The sequence below is a fragment of the Eleutherodactylus coqui genome, chromosome 8, assembly GCF_035609145.1.
Source record: "Eleutherodactylus coqui strain aEleCoq1 chromosome 8, aEleCoq1.hap1, whole genome shotgun sequence".
NCBI classification, from domain to species: Eukaryota; Metazoa; Chordata; class Amphibia; order Anura; family Eleutherodactylidae; genus Eleutherodactylus; species Eleutherodactylus coqui.
The window spans coordinates 137,342,497-137,360,376 of NC_089844.1; the positions used below are offsets into that span (position 1 = coordinate 137,342,497).

Genomic DNA, 17,880 nt, shown 5'->3' on the forward strand with positions numbered 1-17,880 from the left:
TGTTGCTGCTGGGTGTTGGCTGTAACAGCTGACACCCAGGATATATGGAGGAAGGTCACCCCTTCATACTCGTCCTGCAGCAGGATGTAAAACACAATAGGTCACAAAGGGATTAAGGACAACCAACCAAGTTACTTTGCAAGATAAGTGATTGTTCTCAGTAAGAGAAGCCAGGTAATCTTGTAGATATGGTATATCAGTCTGGTCTCCTGCAGTAAGAGGCTGGAGCCTAGAGCCAAGATTGCTCCCTTGGCTGGTTTTCTGTGGGCAATAAACAGCTCTGAATTGACCCAAAGCCAACCACAGCCAAATGGGTACACAGTACTCCAGTAAGTAAGGGGTTCTGTCCCTTAAGTCAAAACATAGTTTACTCTGTCTTAGAAGACTTGATGTGTTCATCCATGTTAGAGCTTTGTCTCAACGGTTTCATTTCTTTGGAGCAGAATTCTACAAACACCGATTTTCCATAGATTTCAGCGTTTGAAGACAAACTGAAGCAAACAAAGCATTCAGTTCTTAGTTTTATTTAACGGAACATGCAGCACTGCAAATTGCTTTAGGTTATAAACTAAACCATGAACGGAAGCAAACTGAAAGCTTTCAGTTATTTGGTAACCAGAAATGTTTAATTTAGTTTAGCCCAAAACAGGGCAGATAAAAAAAAAGCCCAATGCAGATGTGAACACAGCCCAACTGCTCATTTACACACAAAGACAATCTTTCAAACAATTGAAAGATTGACAATTTTAGTGATGGTTTTGCACAGTGTTAAACTATTAATGGATATTAGTGTCCATTATCAGTTTCATTTGTGTGTAAAAGGGCCTCCAGGAGCTGTTTGCCAAGCCCAACAGGTGGTCTGAGCTCTGCACATAGCTTCATTGTATTCTGCTGATAGCACATGAGAACAATGTAATCTCCAATTCCCATGCAGAATACAGCATGTGGTCCCTGCCAAACGATAGATTTTAAGGTCACCTTAAATAAATAATCATGCTGCCGAAGAGTGATTGATAGCATTGTTTACACACAATTATCACTCATATGCCATAGTGTGAAAAAATTTGAGCAATTGTTGCGTGGAAATGGGCCTTTACATTTAAAGTTAATTTCTAACTTAACTTATTTGATTGTGATCTATTCAGAAGCCAGTCTGAGCCCACCACTTGCTGAACCAACCCCAATAGGCCAAGCTTTGCACTATTTTGCAGTCTAAAGAAATCCAAGGAGACAAGGATCTGCATACATATACAGAGAACTTTAATCTGATAACATACAAAAAAGTTATAAATTTGATATTTTACATTAAAACCTGACAACATTAAGAAGTTACAGACAAGACAGGTTGTTGCTCAGCGAGATTCATGATATCCCCCAATTCCACAAGTCTCCTTCTGCACTAGTAATAAGTGCACATTACTTGTAGGCGAGTGTGCGGTGTAGTCTCTTATGTTAGACATCTACTTTAATATGCAACTTGGCACTTCTGGGCTCTGGATTAAAAACAGACCTTGGTTGCTGCAGCCATTTAACCACCTACTATGAGACAAGACTTCTGGGCCCTGGAGTGAAGCAGAGGAGACAGCATCCATGTTTCTGCAGTCTTGCTATGCTGAGGCTTTAACATGTATGGCGGCTCCAGATCTTGTGTTCTGCAGCTTCTCTACCATAGTGCGGGCATAACGCAGCCGGCTAGCCAGTTCTTTGCAGCAGCCAAATTCTTCTATTAAGCTTAGTTTATACGTATGGAATTCCCGTTTCTCATCAATGTAGGAGACAGCAGCCATGAGAGGACACAAGATGATCTTTGTGTGATCCTACAAAATGAAACAATCATGCTCAGCTAGATTTTAACAGCTTATATATTTAATTATGGACACATTACGACATGGTCTTCACTTAAATGTGTGTGTTTTAGGCCAAAGATCATTTTTACAATAGGGTTTAACTAAAATGTTGCAGCTTCTGCAGTCCAAGTCTCAGGAGCCCCATTAGTGAAGCTGAATCTAAGGCTTAAGGCTCTCGAAACAGATCTCCTACAGAGACTTGGACTGCAGTGTATTACAGTTACATGCAAAATCTGCAAAGACAGATTGTGCAACTATTTAATGCAATACTAGCTTTTAAGGGGTCCCACATGCCAGAATTGCAGGGCTGGTGGATATGCCATACTATAATCCTGCAGATTATACATGGGGCTGAACATACCACCATGTAGAGTAGAGGCAAGTCTAAGCCACACAATGATACATCCCAATGGCCAAAAATTGGTATAGCCTTGCTATGTGGTGCCATATTGGCTAGATATATTATCACTTATTGTTTAGGATGTTGCAACACTAACTCTTTGCTGAATTTGAATCTGTACCATCATTACGTACATACCTGGAAGAAGTTAATCTGGACAGTTCCGTTACTCAGGTGAAGTATAATGGCGCTTCTTGTCCGAAACCAAGTCCTCAGGAAGGGAAGGCGAGCCAGCTCATCTCCTTCCCGTGGGGTGATGTTAGCACCCGCTTTAAGCAGATGCTCGCTCATGTAGTTTCGGAAGTATTTTAGTAGTGTGATCTGCAGACAAGTAGCAAGATTGTCAAGTTGGGGAGTTTTATACATTGGAGTCAATATAGAAACCAAACTGTACATGCAGTGTAAAATAAGCCCAGGTTATATTACTGGCCAGTCTTAGTGCCCATCTGCAAGGCCTGGGGCTTTATGTCCTTGAACATTCAGTTGCAGCTCTACCATGATTGCCTATGTCCAATGCAGTTGTTGACAGCAGCCCCTTTGGTCTAAGGAACGTCAGAAGTTTTGTTCAGTGGGGGTCTGGATGCAGAGACCCTCAATGATCACCAACAGTCACTGAGCAAAGCAGACAAGCACAGTCGTCAGATGTGTAAGGACTCTAGAAGCTATGATTAAGTACATAGATCACAGCTGAATGGGCACTCAGCTGAGGGCTTTGGCCCATTCATTCCAAGGGTGCATGCACACAATGATTTACTGTGGACTTTGCTGCAGATCTGTAGCAGATGGAAACCCCTCAATTTAAATCCAATTCAAAGTGTGAAGTCTTCTGAAGATCTGCACCAAAATCCACAGCAAATAAGTGATGTATGCATGCACCCTTCTGGTCAGTTTGGAAGTCCATGTGCTGAGACCCCATCAACATTTAGTACAGGTCATCATGTCAAAAGCTTTTGAAACATTTAACTACTCTTGCAAGGGGTTTTCTGATACTTAAGTGAGTTGTGCCAAGTTAGTTATTCCCTAATCATAGGACAGGGAATAACTGATGAAGGGGCAGGGGGTTCTAACCAATCAAGACTGGGGGTCCAGTCAGTCTGAGTGAATGGAGCAGAAGTTGTGTGGGCACACATCTGCTCCATTCACTTTAGTGACAATGCCAACATTGCCAAAGCGCTTCAACTCTTCTCTGGCACGGCCCTTGAAGTGAATGAAGCAGCAGCACACCTGCATAGCCTTTGTTCCATTCACTTGAAAAAAATGCAGACCCCACTCAGGATAGGTGAGGGTTAGAGTGGTCAGACCATAACAGATTGCAAAGCCATTCTGTGGGTAGGGGATAACTTTGATAACACCTTAAACTTTTGAAGACCTGTCCACAGGCTAGGTCATTAGTTGATCAGCAGGGATGTCTGCTGCTGAGGACTCCAGTTGATCAGCTGACTGAAGTGACAGGAGGTACTTGGGTGAGCAGTGTGGTTGCTTTACACCCATACAGGCACAACAGCCCGATTCCATTCACTTAAATGGGACCAAGCTGCTTTCAGGCCATGTGACGGATGAACATGACATCACCGCTTTGAGAAGAGGCTGCAGCACTCTACAGAAACATGATGAGTGGGGATCTCAAACAGAAGATCCCCAAGCGATCAACTATCCCGAGGTCACGTCATGAGGTTCAGTCCCTGAAAAGCCCTCTAAAGTGCCTTCATAGTTGCTCATTTGCTGTGGATTTTGCAGATCTGCAGCAGATTTCATACCTTCAATTTAATTGAAAGGGTGAAATCTTTCAGTTCTGCACCAAAATCCTTAGCAAATCAGGGACGTGTGAAAGTACTCTTTATGCAAGATGCATCCAAGCAATTTGTGAGGGTCAAAGCCCTCAGCAACGCTAGATTCTAGTACAAACCAGAGTAGTCAATCCAATCTCTAGACACAAGCTCACCTTCTTGGTTAGAGCAGATGGGTAAGAGCGCACATTCAAATAAGACTCTGTATTATTCCTTTCTATGTACTGTAAACTGTCCCCATCAGTGTACATAATCAACCGAGTAGAGTCATTGAACAGAACACCCACACTGTTGTCACACAGCTGGTAACCTGGGGAGGAACAAGGCGGCATTATATAATCTCACTTGTAACGTCAGATACAAGAGGGGCTAGCTGCAGCGTTACATACCTAATCCATACTTGTCAGAGTAGTCCACCCATTTACTGACCCAGAAGATTGGATTGCAGGCTGGATCCTCTGCTTCCTCTGCAAAGAGGACACAACATGAAGACTATTAGACAATTGTTGAGAAACTGAGGCCAAATGCATGCATTACCCACGCTGCCATGTGCACCAACTTCTGGCCATAAGATGCATTGTACCTTGATGAATCAGAGCCTTCTCTGAAGGTTTCGCAGCATTGACACTAATGAGCTGTTGCATCATGTCAGACAGGTAGCAGTCAGCAGGTTCTGCCAGCTCAGGTGGGATCATCTCTTCATCCTTGGCAGATGCAGGTTTCTCTACCATGGGAGAGTCCTGGCCTATCACAGATACAAGTGTTAGTCAATGGGACCAGTGTAGTGATCTACCTGGCTGAAGACATGCTGTAATGGGAACTTACCTTTATTTATAGCAGTAAGTGGTTTCCTAAAGCTTGGATCAATGGTACTAGGTGCTATGGAGAACCGTGGGGGTACAGTCAAGCAGGTAGTGGGCAGCCGGTTGGGAATGTGACCGGTGGTGAAGAACTCATCAGTAAGCAGCTCATCTATCGTGGGCCTGGTTGCAGGGTCTGAGCGGAGCATTTTTTGGATAAGGGCTGTAGCGAGTGGGTTAATGTGCTGGAAGAAAAAAAGTTGGTCAGCTATAAACCCATTTTTTACATGGTTCATTGTTGACACCAGTAAACTGTGCCAGCCCTACCCACACAGAAGGCTTGTTACCCAGTGAAACAGCAATGGTTTATAGTTTCACATGTTTAGCTAAGAGGCATAGGTCATCAAAATGCACAGTTTGGGCTGTTCAAAATGGTCCCATATGTTAGGTGGACAGCGCATTGGTTTCAGTGGGACCTATGATCTGCCACAGCACCCTTGTGGGGAAACTGAAGGGAACATTTTATGCCAGATACCCCCACAGGCTCTCTGGCTGTAAGAGTTCCAGCAGTTTATTGTTTGACCAGTCAGCTGAGCGGGCACATGTGGTCAGCACTGCAGATACACAAGAGGTCGGAGCTGAAGCTGTGGAAGTCTCCGCGCCAACCTCTGTAGTGGCCAGCACTTGTAACTGCAGGCACAGCTTGCGTTGAGATCAATGGAGCCGTGCCTGCAGTTACAAGTGCCGGCCACTAAACAAAAAAGGTGATGACCCCAGCTGATCAACTATTGATGATCTAAGGATAGGTCATCAGTAGTATTCTCCTTGGAAAACCCCTTTAACATGAATATACTTGCCACCCATATGGTTAAGAGGGAATGAGTCAGTTCTGTGGCTATAACAAAACCACCTACACTAAATAGAAGTAATGCACATTGCCAATGGTATTTTGCTAGACATCTTGGCAAAATATCTTTAAAGGGTATTCACATTTCCTGCACTGCATGCAAATGCCCAATGGGCAGCTGGACCATCTGATGCCACCTCTCTGCTACTGTAACAGTGAGACTTGGCAGCAAACTCATGCATGCGCCAAGAGCTCCGGGACTGGTGCATATGCCATGGAGTCTAGAGTATGCCGACAAGAAGGAACCAACGAACTGCACACGTGCCAGTCACAGAACACATGTGAGAGCTTGATCACCACTGATAGTCTCCGTGTCACAGTAGTAGAGGATTGTGTTCAGGGAGGTATGCAGGGAGGCAGTCCAGCCAGCTCACCAGGGATTTGTCTGCAGTGTCCAAAATGTAAATACCATTTTAAGAGTGTTTACACCAAGATGTCTACAAAAACTTTGGAAATGTGCATTACTCCATTGTATAGTCACAGAACAGAGGTCAGGTTTTTATATTTTGTAGAGACACTACACTCAACTGGATTTTTATTACGTTTTGATCATGGGGGTACAGAAACCAGACCTTAGGGGGTCATTATCTTTGGGATAAGTCACATTTGACACCCAAGGGCCCTTTTAGGACAGGCTGTCCTAGCAATGATTGTTCTAGTGCTTTAAGCAGACTGGAAATTGTTCTAGCCCACCCGCCTCCATTCCCAGTAAGGAGTCTTAAGTGTGATCCTTGTGTGCTCTAAAGAAACCCATAGCCTGTCAGCATTTAACCCTTTGATTGCTGAAGCACATTAGGGACTCATTCTTAACAAGTGTCTGGACTGTTGGGTTGTAAACTGAGCATAAATGACACCCAAGTGAAAGTCCGGTGCACAATAGGCCCTGCCATGTAAACCAGTGCTACCAATAACCAAAATACCAGATCACAATACAGTTTTGAGTGCCAACAAGTGAGAACACCATAGTGTAGTCACCTGTTCCTCCTTACCTTTGGAACAGAGTACTCATTCTTCTTAATCCTCAAGTAAGTTTCCTTAAGGCATGACGTTTCAAAGGGAGGCTTACCAACCAGCAATGTGTACCTGCAAGGATATTAAGATTTAATAAGGGTTATCCAAAATCTCAAGTTATCACCCCCCATCAACTTTATGATTGCAGAGGTCTCACGCCGATCCCATGTTCCTTCCTGCAGTAGTAACACTGAATGGAGTGGTGCACTCCATTCACTTTCAATGGGACTGCTGGTGACAGCCAAGTGGAAGCGCCTGGCAATTACTGTCAGCCCTAATGAAGTGAATGGAGCGGCAGTGGGAGTAGAGGGGACACTGTACATCCGTTCTCAGAATCAGTGGGGTCTGAGCAGCAAGACCCCTGTCCCCACTGATCATAAGATATCACCTATCCTGTGGGGAGGAGATCATTTTAGACTTGAATAAACCCCTTAATCACAGCACAATACAGCAGCCAGCCATCTGCAACGCCAAGTCTACTGGTACAACAGACCACAAGGTCCATCCAGATTACACAACACTGGCAATTTGGATCCACACTGCCCACTGCAGGAGGGGTAGGTAGGACTACTGTGCCTTTCTGTGGAGTTTTCTTAAAGGTGTTATATGGGACTAAAAAGCAACATTGGAGGGTAATAGGCTGAACTGGATGGACATATGCCTTTTTCAGCTTAACATATCACTATGATCTATTCCAAGAATAGGCCATCCACCACATTAGTGGGGTCTGACACCTAGGACCCCAGCAATTTTAAGGTGCACTGCTCTGGTGAGCGCCACAGCCTCCTGACCAGTGAAGCTACTTTTTCTTCATCACCTGGAGTATGTGCAGCTCAGCTCTATTCAAAAAAATGCGACTGCACTTTGAATACCAGGCACCTCCACTATGAAGTGTTCGGCGCTGTGCTCGGCATACAATGAAGAGGTCACAGAGCTCACACAAGCACTTCAGCCTCTTCAAATAACTGAAGAATTTGAGATTGATGATCTATCCGGAGGATAAATCTATATCCTAGTCCCAGAAACCCCTCTAGGGCTCCTATGCATCCATCTATCTATACTACCTTGAAATGCACAAAGGGTACCCTGGGCATTTAAGCCTTTCAATATTTGTAGCCCATCTTCAAGAGATGTCATCAGCTGGTTGGAGGGTCTACCATTCAGGACCCCTAACAATCACTGGATCTCAGTCCCCACACACAGTAGTACCAGATGTTGACAGCTCCCTCTACACTGGTGTTAGAGCTGTGAGTGCAATAGAAGCTATACCGCCAGTTTGAATTTAACAAAGCTTTCCATTAGATTTCCAGCTTTAACCCCCAATGGAGACATCCCCACTGCAGTGAGTCCTGGGCCACAGATCAGCCGATTGCCGGAGGGTCTGGAGTAGCAGATCCCTACCCCTTAACTTTTGATGGCCTATCCTGAGGCTAGGTCATCAGTACTGCAAGAGGTTAAAAGCCTGAAATAGTCCTTTAAACCAGTGTTCCCCAAATCCAGTCCTCAGGGACCGCCAACGGGTCATGTTTTCAGGATTTCCCCAGTGTTACACAGGTGATGTAATTATTGTCGGTGCCTCAGACATTGCCACAGGTGTGCTTACTATAGGATATCCTGAAAACATGACCTGTTGGTGGTCCCTGAGGACTGGAGTTGGGGACCTCTGCTTTAAGTGACCCACAAGGCCAGTAAGACTACTCACCCATTGCTCCAGCCTTATCTGCATGCACTAGTTACTGCAGTCCATATAACAGATTGGTCGTTATACTCTAAGCTTCTACTCTGAGTACACCACATGCTGCCACCTCATTAATAAGCAGCATTGACCTAACCACTCACTTTTTTTAATTAAATGCTTTTTTATTGAACATTTTTAACTTTTCTCCATATTTTTAGGCATATCAAGAAACAATTATACATAACTACCCCCTCCCCCCCAAGGTCTCAAAATTCGGCCCAGCATCTCTAAGGGCCACAGAATCAATAAGTTCCATGTCATATTCTGGTTATATCAAAATTGCCAGTGAGGACGTCAATAAGCAGTGTCAAAGTAGAAGTCTTTAGTGGTCTTTCTTTTCCTTTCTCTCGGAGCACTTCACTCAATGCCTATTGTCAAATAAGGACCTTAATGCATCAAGAAAAGGAGGTCATTCCTGCTCAACTCAGGGGATAAAAATATAGTGCTCATTTATTTGATCCCTTTCTCCTTTCTCTCCACTCCACATGTCATATTTCCAAAAAAGTGTGCACTTATATTCTCTTCCCCTTTGCTTTATCATCTTTTTTTCCATTAATGAACAGTATTCATTACAAATGAACCATTGTTTTCTCATTCCTTCCCTTCCCTCTCCCCCCGGGTCAAGTCCCATACATGCAACTGGCAACCCACACTGCTTCCCATATTTATCCCCTATCTTACTGGTGGGCCTAGGCTCGATAGACCACGAGGCTGTATCCATCTAAGCCATATATCATCTTTTTAACTGATCTTGCGTTTAGAATAAAAAAAAATTTCCCCAGGGGAGGATTTGATTAACTTTATTTTTAAACTCACAATGTGGGGGTAGCCTCGTCCACCATCACTCATACTTACATGATGCAGCCTATGGACCAGATGTCCACCTCAAAACTGTGTCCTTTCTTGCCCAAAACCTCTGGTGCAATATAATTGGGGGTCCCACAAAGGGTTTTCTTTCGCTCCCCATCAAATTCCACTTTGGTTGCAAGCCCAAAATCCCCTGAAAAGATAAAGGTGATTAATAGACAGACTGGTCAATCGCTCGGGATCCCAGCAGTTTTATGGGACCAGTGGGTATTGAAGGATCATGGCAGGAAGTCACATTACAGGGCAAGAGTGTTTAATGGAGACCTCAGGGCGCCTTCACACAGGGCATGTTGGCTGCAGACTTTCCACAAAAGTCAGTAGTGACTACACAGCTAATCCACAGGGGTTCTCACCCACACCATAAACTGGCAAGGATCAGATTTAGAAACTGCAGCACATTTCAAATATGGGGGGGGATTCCAACACATGTGGATGAGACTTTAAATCTTGTACTGCAAATGCTACAGATTATCCACAGCACCTTCCATTGTGGAAATTCTGCTGCATTCATGTTGTGAGGCACACTTAGGGCATCCCTGCCTGTCATGCTATGATATACGTAGTGGGCTTAGCAACACTTCTAGATCAGAAGTCACACCTGCTACAATCAGTGGTCTTTGTTGGTCCCAGTAAGCCCTGCCAGCCACAGACTGCTTGGTGTCAGTGTGAAGACCACAGCCTGAACTTTAACATTGGGTGATCACCCAAATTATCGCTAGAAACAGTGAATTTGGGCGACAGTCATCCCGTGTACAAGCAGCCGCCAACAGGGCACTGAGCGACAAATTGCTCATTTGCCAGAGTAGTTTGGTTTTTAGCTCACCTAAACACCAAGCAACTATCGGGTCATGGTGAATGGAGGGAGGCAGGCAGGCACAATGCCCAGCCTGCTGCACCGCCACTTACAGAACGATCATCACCGCTGGGTAAAGGCACAGGAGCGGTAGTCGCTGGCACAGCTGTCAGGCGCTAATGCACCCGGCAGCCATCCTGTGTAGAGACCTTTGGGACTTATTCACATTAGTGTTTTTTCTGTGCAAGTATGGGCCAATTTGTAATTGATTTCAGTGGTTTTGGTGACGCGTTTTACTTTGATAGTCAGAGTTTAATTAAAAAAAAAATATGAATGAGCAAGTCCTATCTGGATAAGGCCTAGTGCCCACAGCCACGACGGGTTCCGCAAGCGGAATTCCGCAGCGGAGCCCGTCACGGCGCTGCCCCCGAGACCCCATACTTGCCTCTGGATCTGCTGCCCCACATGCACAGTTGAGCGCATGACGTGCCAGCAGCGTCATGTGACACGCCCACAGCTGCACATGACGCGCTGGCGGGGAAGCGTTTTCACGCCATCTTCCACTGTGCTACAGCAGAAGATAGCGTGACAGGCGGCTTCCATTGACTAATGGAAGCCGTCCACAGCAAACAGAACATGCAGCGGGTGAGTACGTGTGATTTCATGGTGCGGAATGCCACTGTGGAATTCTGCACCATGAGCATTGCACTATTAGGTTCAATAGAACCTAATAGCTGCGGGGCAATGTGGCGGATTTCCACCACGTAATACGCAGTGGAAATACACCCGTGGGAATTAGCCCTAAGAATCACCAATTCAAGTCAGTGGGTGCATTAAAGGGATTGCATTTTCTTACACACCTATTGACTTGTATGGAAGTTGTAAATTACATCAATTAGGTCACCTTCCATTTTTATGTGCAGGAAAAAAAAAAATTGATGACGTGTGTGAAAAAATTAAATGTATTTTTTAAATTTATTTTTTAAAACACATCAGTCACTCCAAGAATAAGGCCTTAGACAACCCCTATTGGCAGTAGCTAGCATACGGCTGTGCACCACCATGGACAACCCAGAGCCCACTTACCTATTTTGACTTCCATATCATCGTTGAGGAACAGATTCCCGAGCTTCAGATCTCTATGGATCACTTTATTGCTGTGCAGATACTGACAGCCATGGATGGTCTGCCGCAGGTAATAGCGCGCCTCGGGCTCGGTCACCGCCTTTCTCCTCTTGTGCAGTTCCAGTAAGGACTGAGTAAGGAAACAAACATGTTACAATGGAGAAAAAAAAATAAAATGAGTCAAAACCTGCAGGAACGTGCTCCTTTATAAACTACAACTCCCAGCATGCCGACAGCTGCACTTGGCTTCAGCGAGAGCAGCAGAAAGTGCAGAGATCTTGTAGACAAGCATCCAGCAGTAGCGACTCCATAACAGCAAGGAGGAAGCTTCTGCCATAGAAACTGAAGCATAAACGGTCCAGAGCCGCAATACACAAGCAGCAGCCAGCAGGTGGCAGTAGAGGGCAGGGCAGCTCCTGCAGTTGGTATGTGAACTGTTACTGAGGCCAGTAGACCAATGCAGCCCGTCTGAGTTCTAGAACTCTCCAGATCACCATGCACAGCACATTACTATACACTACAGTGATCCCAGAGGCACTGGTAAAAGCTGCTGCAGCACCTCTTGATGGCCCAAGCTGTCAATCATGTAGCTTTAGTCATACACCTGAAGCAGTGATCCAACTCATAGGAAGCCAAGAGACTGCAGGCCAGGGCTGGGATCTGTAGTCCTCCAAGCAGACAAAGACCAGTGCACAAGAGGCCAAAGAGAACCGTTAACCCATTCCTGGACTGAGCACAGCATACTTATGCCCATATGTAGTGCAGACACCAACTGCTGGAGAACACTGAATCCCAGGGTACACTGCTATCTGCACCCACACATGCTGGGACCTGTAGTTCACCAAAGCATACAAAAGGAGACAGTTACCTTCTAACAGGTCTGTGATCAGCAATTTTTAGCATGCTGGGACTCCTAATCCACCACGATCAGTGTAGCATGCTCATTTGGTCACATACCAGTATCAGTTGGCATGCTGGGATTTCTAGTCCCCCATCATAAATATGCTGCCAATATCAGTTATCAATAAGAGCAAAGTACTGCAGAGCCAAGCCTAGCATGCTGGGACCTGTAGTCCTCCAAAAGCACACAAAGAACTTTAGTCCTACCAGTTCAGCATTTTATTAGCATGCTGGGACTTATGGTCCCCCAATCAGTGTAGCATGCTCATTTGGTCAGATAGCATGCTGGGATCAGTAGTCCCCACCCTAGACAGCTGCCAGCGTCAGTTACCACTAACAGCATGCTGGGATCTGTAGTCCCCATCCTAGACAGCTGCCAGTGTCAGTTACCACTAAAATAATGCTGGGACTTATAGTCCCCATCCTACCCTCCGCCTGCAGAGCTCCAGCACGACGTAGACGAAGTCATTATCCTCGAAGAAGCCGTGGAAGCCGACGACGTGCTTGTGCTCCAGGCTGCGCTGGATGGCGATCTCCATGGTCATCTTGTCCTTCTGGTGCGGCTTCAGCAGCATGGTCTTTGGGACGATCTTCCCGGCGAACAGCTCCCGGCTGGCCAAATCCGTCAGCTCGTAGCACTTAGCGAAGCCGCCCTTACCGAGGAAGCGGCCGCGGAGGTAGCGGCGCCGGGTGCGGGGGTCCACCAGCACCTCGGGGATCTCCTTTGCCGCCCCCGGAGGCTTGGTAGGCTGAAGTGCCGTCTTGGCGTCCACCTGAGCCATGATACGCTGTGTACAGTACGGAGTCTCCGGGCTGCTGCGGGGATGACCGGCTGTACGTGCACCTCCTCCGGCCCTTTAATCTCTCTGCTCCCGGCCCTGCAGCCGCCGTTGGTTTTGAAGCAAAATGCGCTCTGCTGATTGGCTGATAGGATTTAAATTCCAAAGCCGCCTGCCGCGGAGCAGCATGGGAGGTCGTAGATTTAAAAGGATTGGGGAGGGTCAACAAACTTTATCAACAACGGTCGTGAAGACAAACGGACAAAAACCGTGGCAGAGCGGTCTCGTAACTGCAGCAACGCAAACAGCAGCGCATGACGTTTTATACGGCGTAGGTAACGGAAAAATAGCCGGCAACACAGTGTTATCACAGCTGTTTAATAGGAAATCTGTCTGCTGCCCATGACAACCAATCAGGGCGCAGCTTTCATTTTACCTCAGCAGTAGAAGAAATGAAAGCTGCGCTGTGATTGGTTGCTATGGGCAACAAGGAGATTTTCTTTTGCACAGCTCTCAGTGTGGTGCTCACCTTATATAAGAGTAACATATGTGTCCCTGATGCCAGCACCATTATGGCCAGATAGTCCCCACAATAGTGGTGCCAGCAAATATCCCCCCATACCTTCTAGTATCAGCATCCGGTACTCTTTGTATCCGACTATCAGAAATGAATGGAGCTGCAGCCACGCATGTGCGTCCGGTGGTGCGATCACTGCAACGGTACAGCGGTTGGGGGAAGCACAGTCGTCCTTTGTAAGGCCGGGCTCATACGGCCATAGGCCTCATGTCCGCGGGCAGACTTTAGTGGGCATTTCGCTCCGGATTGCGCAGCAATAACCCTCCATATCATGCTATGGAAAAATGATTTTTCATGTACTCAAGTGGAGCATGCTCCATTGTATGCGGTTCCCACACGGACGTCTTTCATTGAAGTCAATGGAGGCCGTCCGACCCGCGGCCCGTCTGCAATTGACATTTTGCGGGGAAAAAAGGAGATTTCTGAAAAAACTACTGCGCATTTGCGACTGCGAGCGGTGCGGACCATCTGCAGTACAGAAAAAGAAAGAAGATGTCAGGTACGTGCAGACGCCGCTGCTGGCACGGCCAGATTTCGCTATGGGCTACCGCGTGCAAATTCCGACCTGCCCAGTGACATGAGGCCATAAACAGAATCTGCTGGGGAACTTCCGCAGCAGTTCACAGCAGTGAGCCTGGCGTGACCCTGCATATGGCGGCGAAATGGTACTGGGCATAACCACATACTCACCGGGCGCTCGTGCAGTACACCTGTTTTTTTGCTTAGATTTCCTGCGCCGTTGCCTAACATTAATGCGTATACCTACAGCCCATATGCAATGTATATACGCGACCAGAGAAAACAAGTGGCTCTATATCATGTATATCCGCGGTAAGATAGAACATGCTGCGTTTCATTTTCCGCTTGCAGATTACGCATTTCTTCCGTATTTTGGACCGGTTCCTGGTTTTAGCTTACAAAATACTGATGAAGAATATGTCCGTGTGAAGGACCCCTTAAGATAACTTACACTCGCTCCGACCTTACTGATGCCCTGGGCGCTCCATTTCCCCACCTCCCCAGTACTTCAGTCTCCATCTGCTTCCAGGTTGCTGTCTAAACGCATGACTGCAGCAGCCAATCACTGGCCTGAGTATTGGTACCATTAAACCAGTGATTACCAACTGAGTGATCACTCAGGTGGCACGTGACCGCTCCACCGGGAAGAGGATGGGGGCCAGTGGGGATGCCTAGAACAGCAGGGTGAGTCCTTTGTTATTTTAATGCAGCCCACACTGTTAGGGCTTATTCACACTAGCATAGGCGCAACTATGCTCAGCGGCACAGAGCGTAATTATGATTGAATGAAGGGAATCCCTACCCACTCGTTGGCCTTTCAAACTTTGTACGAGAGTGCAGGAGTATGGAAAAAAAGAGACGGCAAGCTAGTGGCTGCCCGATCTCTCTCGCACATGTTGTTCACTACGTGTGGGAAAGAAAGGGTAGCTCCTATCTTTTCCCGACCGTATAGATTATGGCTGTTGCAGTGGCCTAAAGGCAGCAGGCGTAGCTCGAGTGGGAACTCAAGCTTGTGTCACGGTGGTGGCTACCCTACCTTGAGCGGTGAATCCTACAGCAGGCGGATTACCCGACAAAGAGGGTTAGAGCAGTTGCCACGTGACGCCAGTACCTCTGAGAATACTATTGTTAGATAATTAAGAGTCCAAGCCAATCAATCTTTGCAAAATCGGAGGCACACAGTTTTACTGTAGCTTGCAGGTTGTAGAAAATAACTTTCACAAAATAGTTCCTTCAAACAGTAGAAACTCCAACAGTATTTAATACAGTCATAAGACAACAGCCCGTAGTGCTCTAACTCTCCCTCTCTGTCTACTTCTTCTCATGCTCTTTGAGTAGCTTAAGTAGCCAGTCTAAGTTATCTGGTCCTTGCACTGATCCGTTACTTGTGGAGAAAATGGCCGGCTTGTTGAAGGGCACAATGACTTCTGACTAACAGGGTTGCAAATCACTCACAATACCAAGGCCCAGTTACCCTTCCGGTTGCACGGGGTCTACCCTTACTCAGATACTGTCTGGTAGGGTGAAAAAAGACTCTACTGCGGCCGGGTCCACTACTTGCTTCGGTCAGGCGCAGCTTGACGAGAACCCGCTCTGGATGAGTGGCACCGGTCATGAGCTCCAACTGAGTTGGAGCCCAGGATCACCCGAACCTCTTCTGGGTCTGCCTTCTCCCGAGGCTCCTTCTTCTTTCCTCTTTTTTTTTCTTCTCCCCCTCCTCCCCAACGATGTCTGACCTTTTATTCACTTCCCCCTCAACCAATCCCAAGTAACAGACATCTCCGCACCCAGTCCAGGGCTAGCAAAGTCGTGATTGACAGAACACCAATTGAGTTCGGGTGGCTGACACAGACACAGATTAGACAATACCAACCCCAGACAAGGACCCGGCTAGGCCGATACACACAGATGGCTACACGTAACAATACACATAGACAGACAATGATACACAAACTGAGATTAGTCACATAAGTGCTATGGGGGCCCCCTACTTCGGGAAAAGAGGTGGTAAAAACGAAACCACTGAAATCCCATACAGATCGGAGGTTTGGTTTTGTCCTGTTAAATGGCCATGATAATCACGGGGAGAAAAGTACGCTTCTGTGAAATAGCCCATAGGACATTTTTTTTTTCATCCTCACTTGACACCATAGGCGTACCGTCAAGGGTCGCGGTGTCGACCCGGACCCTGCGCTCAGGGGGCCCCGAGGCTGCCCTCCGCCACATGCATATGAACATTCAATGCATTACCAGCTGTCCGCTCTGCCTGCAGCAAGGCTCCAATCACGGGGCAGGCAGTGCGGCCAGCCTGAGAAGAACTAGAGAAGAGCAGCGGGGGAGGAGCAGGGAGGCAGTCACATGGGCCGGCTGGGCACAGTGATGATGTCATCATGTGCTGCCCCTGGCTCCTGCTGAATGGCGTCCACTACATCTGCCTGTGCTGCTGCTATCAAGGGAGAACTGGTCCGGGCCCGGGGTATGTGTATATGTGTTTCTGTATATGTGTATATACTGGGTATATAATATGTGTGTATATGTCTATATATATTGTGTGTTTAGTGTGGATATAGAGTGTGTGTGTGTATATATACTGTGTATATAGTGTGTGTGTGTATATATACTGTGTATATAGTGTGTGTATATATATCTTTCTCCTAGCTAGCTAGCTATCTATCTCTCATATCTATCTATGGCCGCCTGCACACGGGCGGAAATCCCGCGGCGGGATTTCCTGCGGGATTTCCGCCGCTCAAAGCCTGCATAGGAGTGCATTACAATACGCACTCCTATGCAGACGGCCGCGGTTTGGCCGCACGAAATGTCGCGCGGCAAACAAACCACGGCATGTGCTATTTTTGTGCGGGGTTCGCAGAGCCTCGCACAGAAATGTCACTCACCCGGCTGCCGTCTCCGGTCTGCGCATGCGCCGGCTGCCCGGCAGCCGGCACATAAAAGAGCCGGGGCCGCCGGGCGCGGGTGAGTACGCGCTCGTCTCTGCAGGCGCTCGGGTCGGGTCTCGCGGCGAGAATTCTCGCCGCCGGATCCGACCCGCTCGTCTGCAGGCGGCCTATCTCTCATATCTAGCTATCTCTCATATCTAGCTATCTCTCATATCTAGCTATCTCTCATATCTAGCTATCTCTCATATCTAGCTATCTCTATCTATCTCATATCTATCTATCTATCTACCTCTCGCTCGCTCTTTATCTCTCTCTATTTATCTCACTATCTATTTCACTATCTATCTTTAGCTATTTATCTTTCTACCCTGTTTCCCTGAAAATAAGACATAGCATGATTTTTCAGGATTTTTGAGGATGCTTGAAATATAAGCCCTACTTCAAAATTAAGCCCTGCTAACAGTTAATTTAAAAAAAAAACATTTAAATAGTGTTCAGGCAGCTATACATGTAAAAAGTTAAACCTTTTTGAACAAAAATTAACATAAGACACTTTCTTATTTTGGGGTAAACAGGGTATTATCTATCTATCTATCTATCTATCTATCTATCTATCTATCTATCTATCTATCTATCTATCTATCTATCTATCTATCTATCTATCTATCTATCTATCTATCTATCTATCTATCTATCTATCTATCTATCTATCTATCTCACATCTATCTATCTCACATCTATCTATCTCACATCTATCTATCTCACATCTATCTATCTCACATCTATCTATCTCACATCTATCTATCTCACATCTATCTATCTCACATCTATCTATCTCTCTCACATCTATCTATCTCACATCTGTCTATCTATCTGTCTATCTGTCTATCTATCTGTCTATCTATCTATCTGTCTCACATCTATCTGTCT

The 17,880-nt window shown here is 46.4% G+C and overlaps 1 protein-coding gene across 1 annotated transcript; it reads right to left on the bottom strand.

Moving 5' to 3' along the window:
- Positions 1-1,232: 1,232 nt before the first annotated feature.
- PLK1 (polo like kinase 1) lies at positions 1,233-13,056 on the bottom strand. The gene is made up of 10 exons (XM_066576526.1): positions 12,604-13,056; positions 11,237-11,405; positions 9,346-9,490; positions 6,731-6,824; positions 4,860-5,079; positions 4,618-4,779; positions 4,424-4,501; positions 4,190-4,344; positions 2,386-2,568; positions 1,233-1,817 (listed from the first exon to the last, which is right to left on the bottom strand). The coding sequence occupies exons 1-10, from the start codon at positions 12,955-12,957 to the stop codon at positions 1,608-1,610; spliced, it is 1,770 nt and encodes a 589-aa protein (XP_066432623.1). The 5' UTR covers positions 12,958-13,056; the 3' UTR covers positions 1,233-1,607.
- Positions 13,057-17,880: the final 4,824 nt, after the last annotated feature.

Coding starts and splice junctions, on each gene's coding strand:
- PLK1 (XM_066576526.1), bottom strand. CDS start 12,957: ATGGCTCAGGTGGACGCCAAGACGGCACTTCAGCCTACCAAGCCTCCG. Junction 6,825..9,345: donor TGGTCCATAGGCTGCATCAT/GTAAGTATGAGT, acceptor ATATCCTTGCAG/GTACACATTGCTGGTTGGTA. Junction 1,818..2,385: donor TCCAGATTAACTTCTTCCAG/GTATGTACGTAA, acceptor TTCATTTTGTAG/GATCACACAAAGATCATCTT.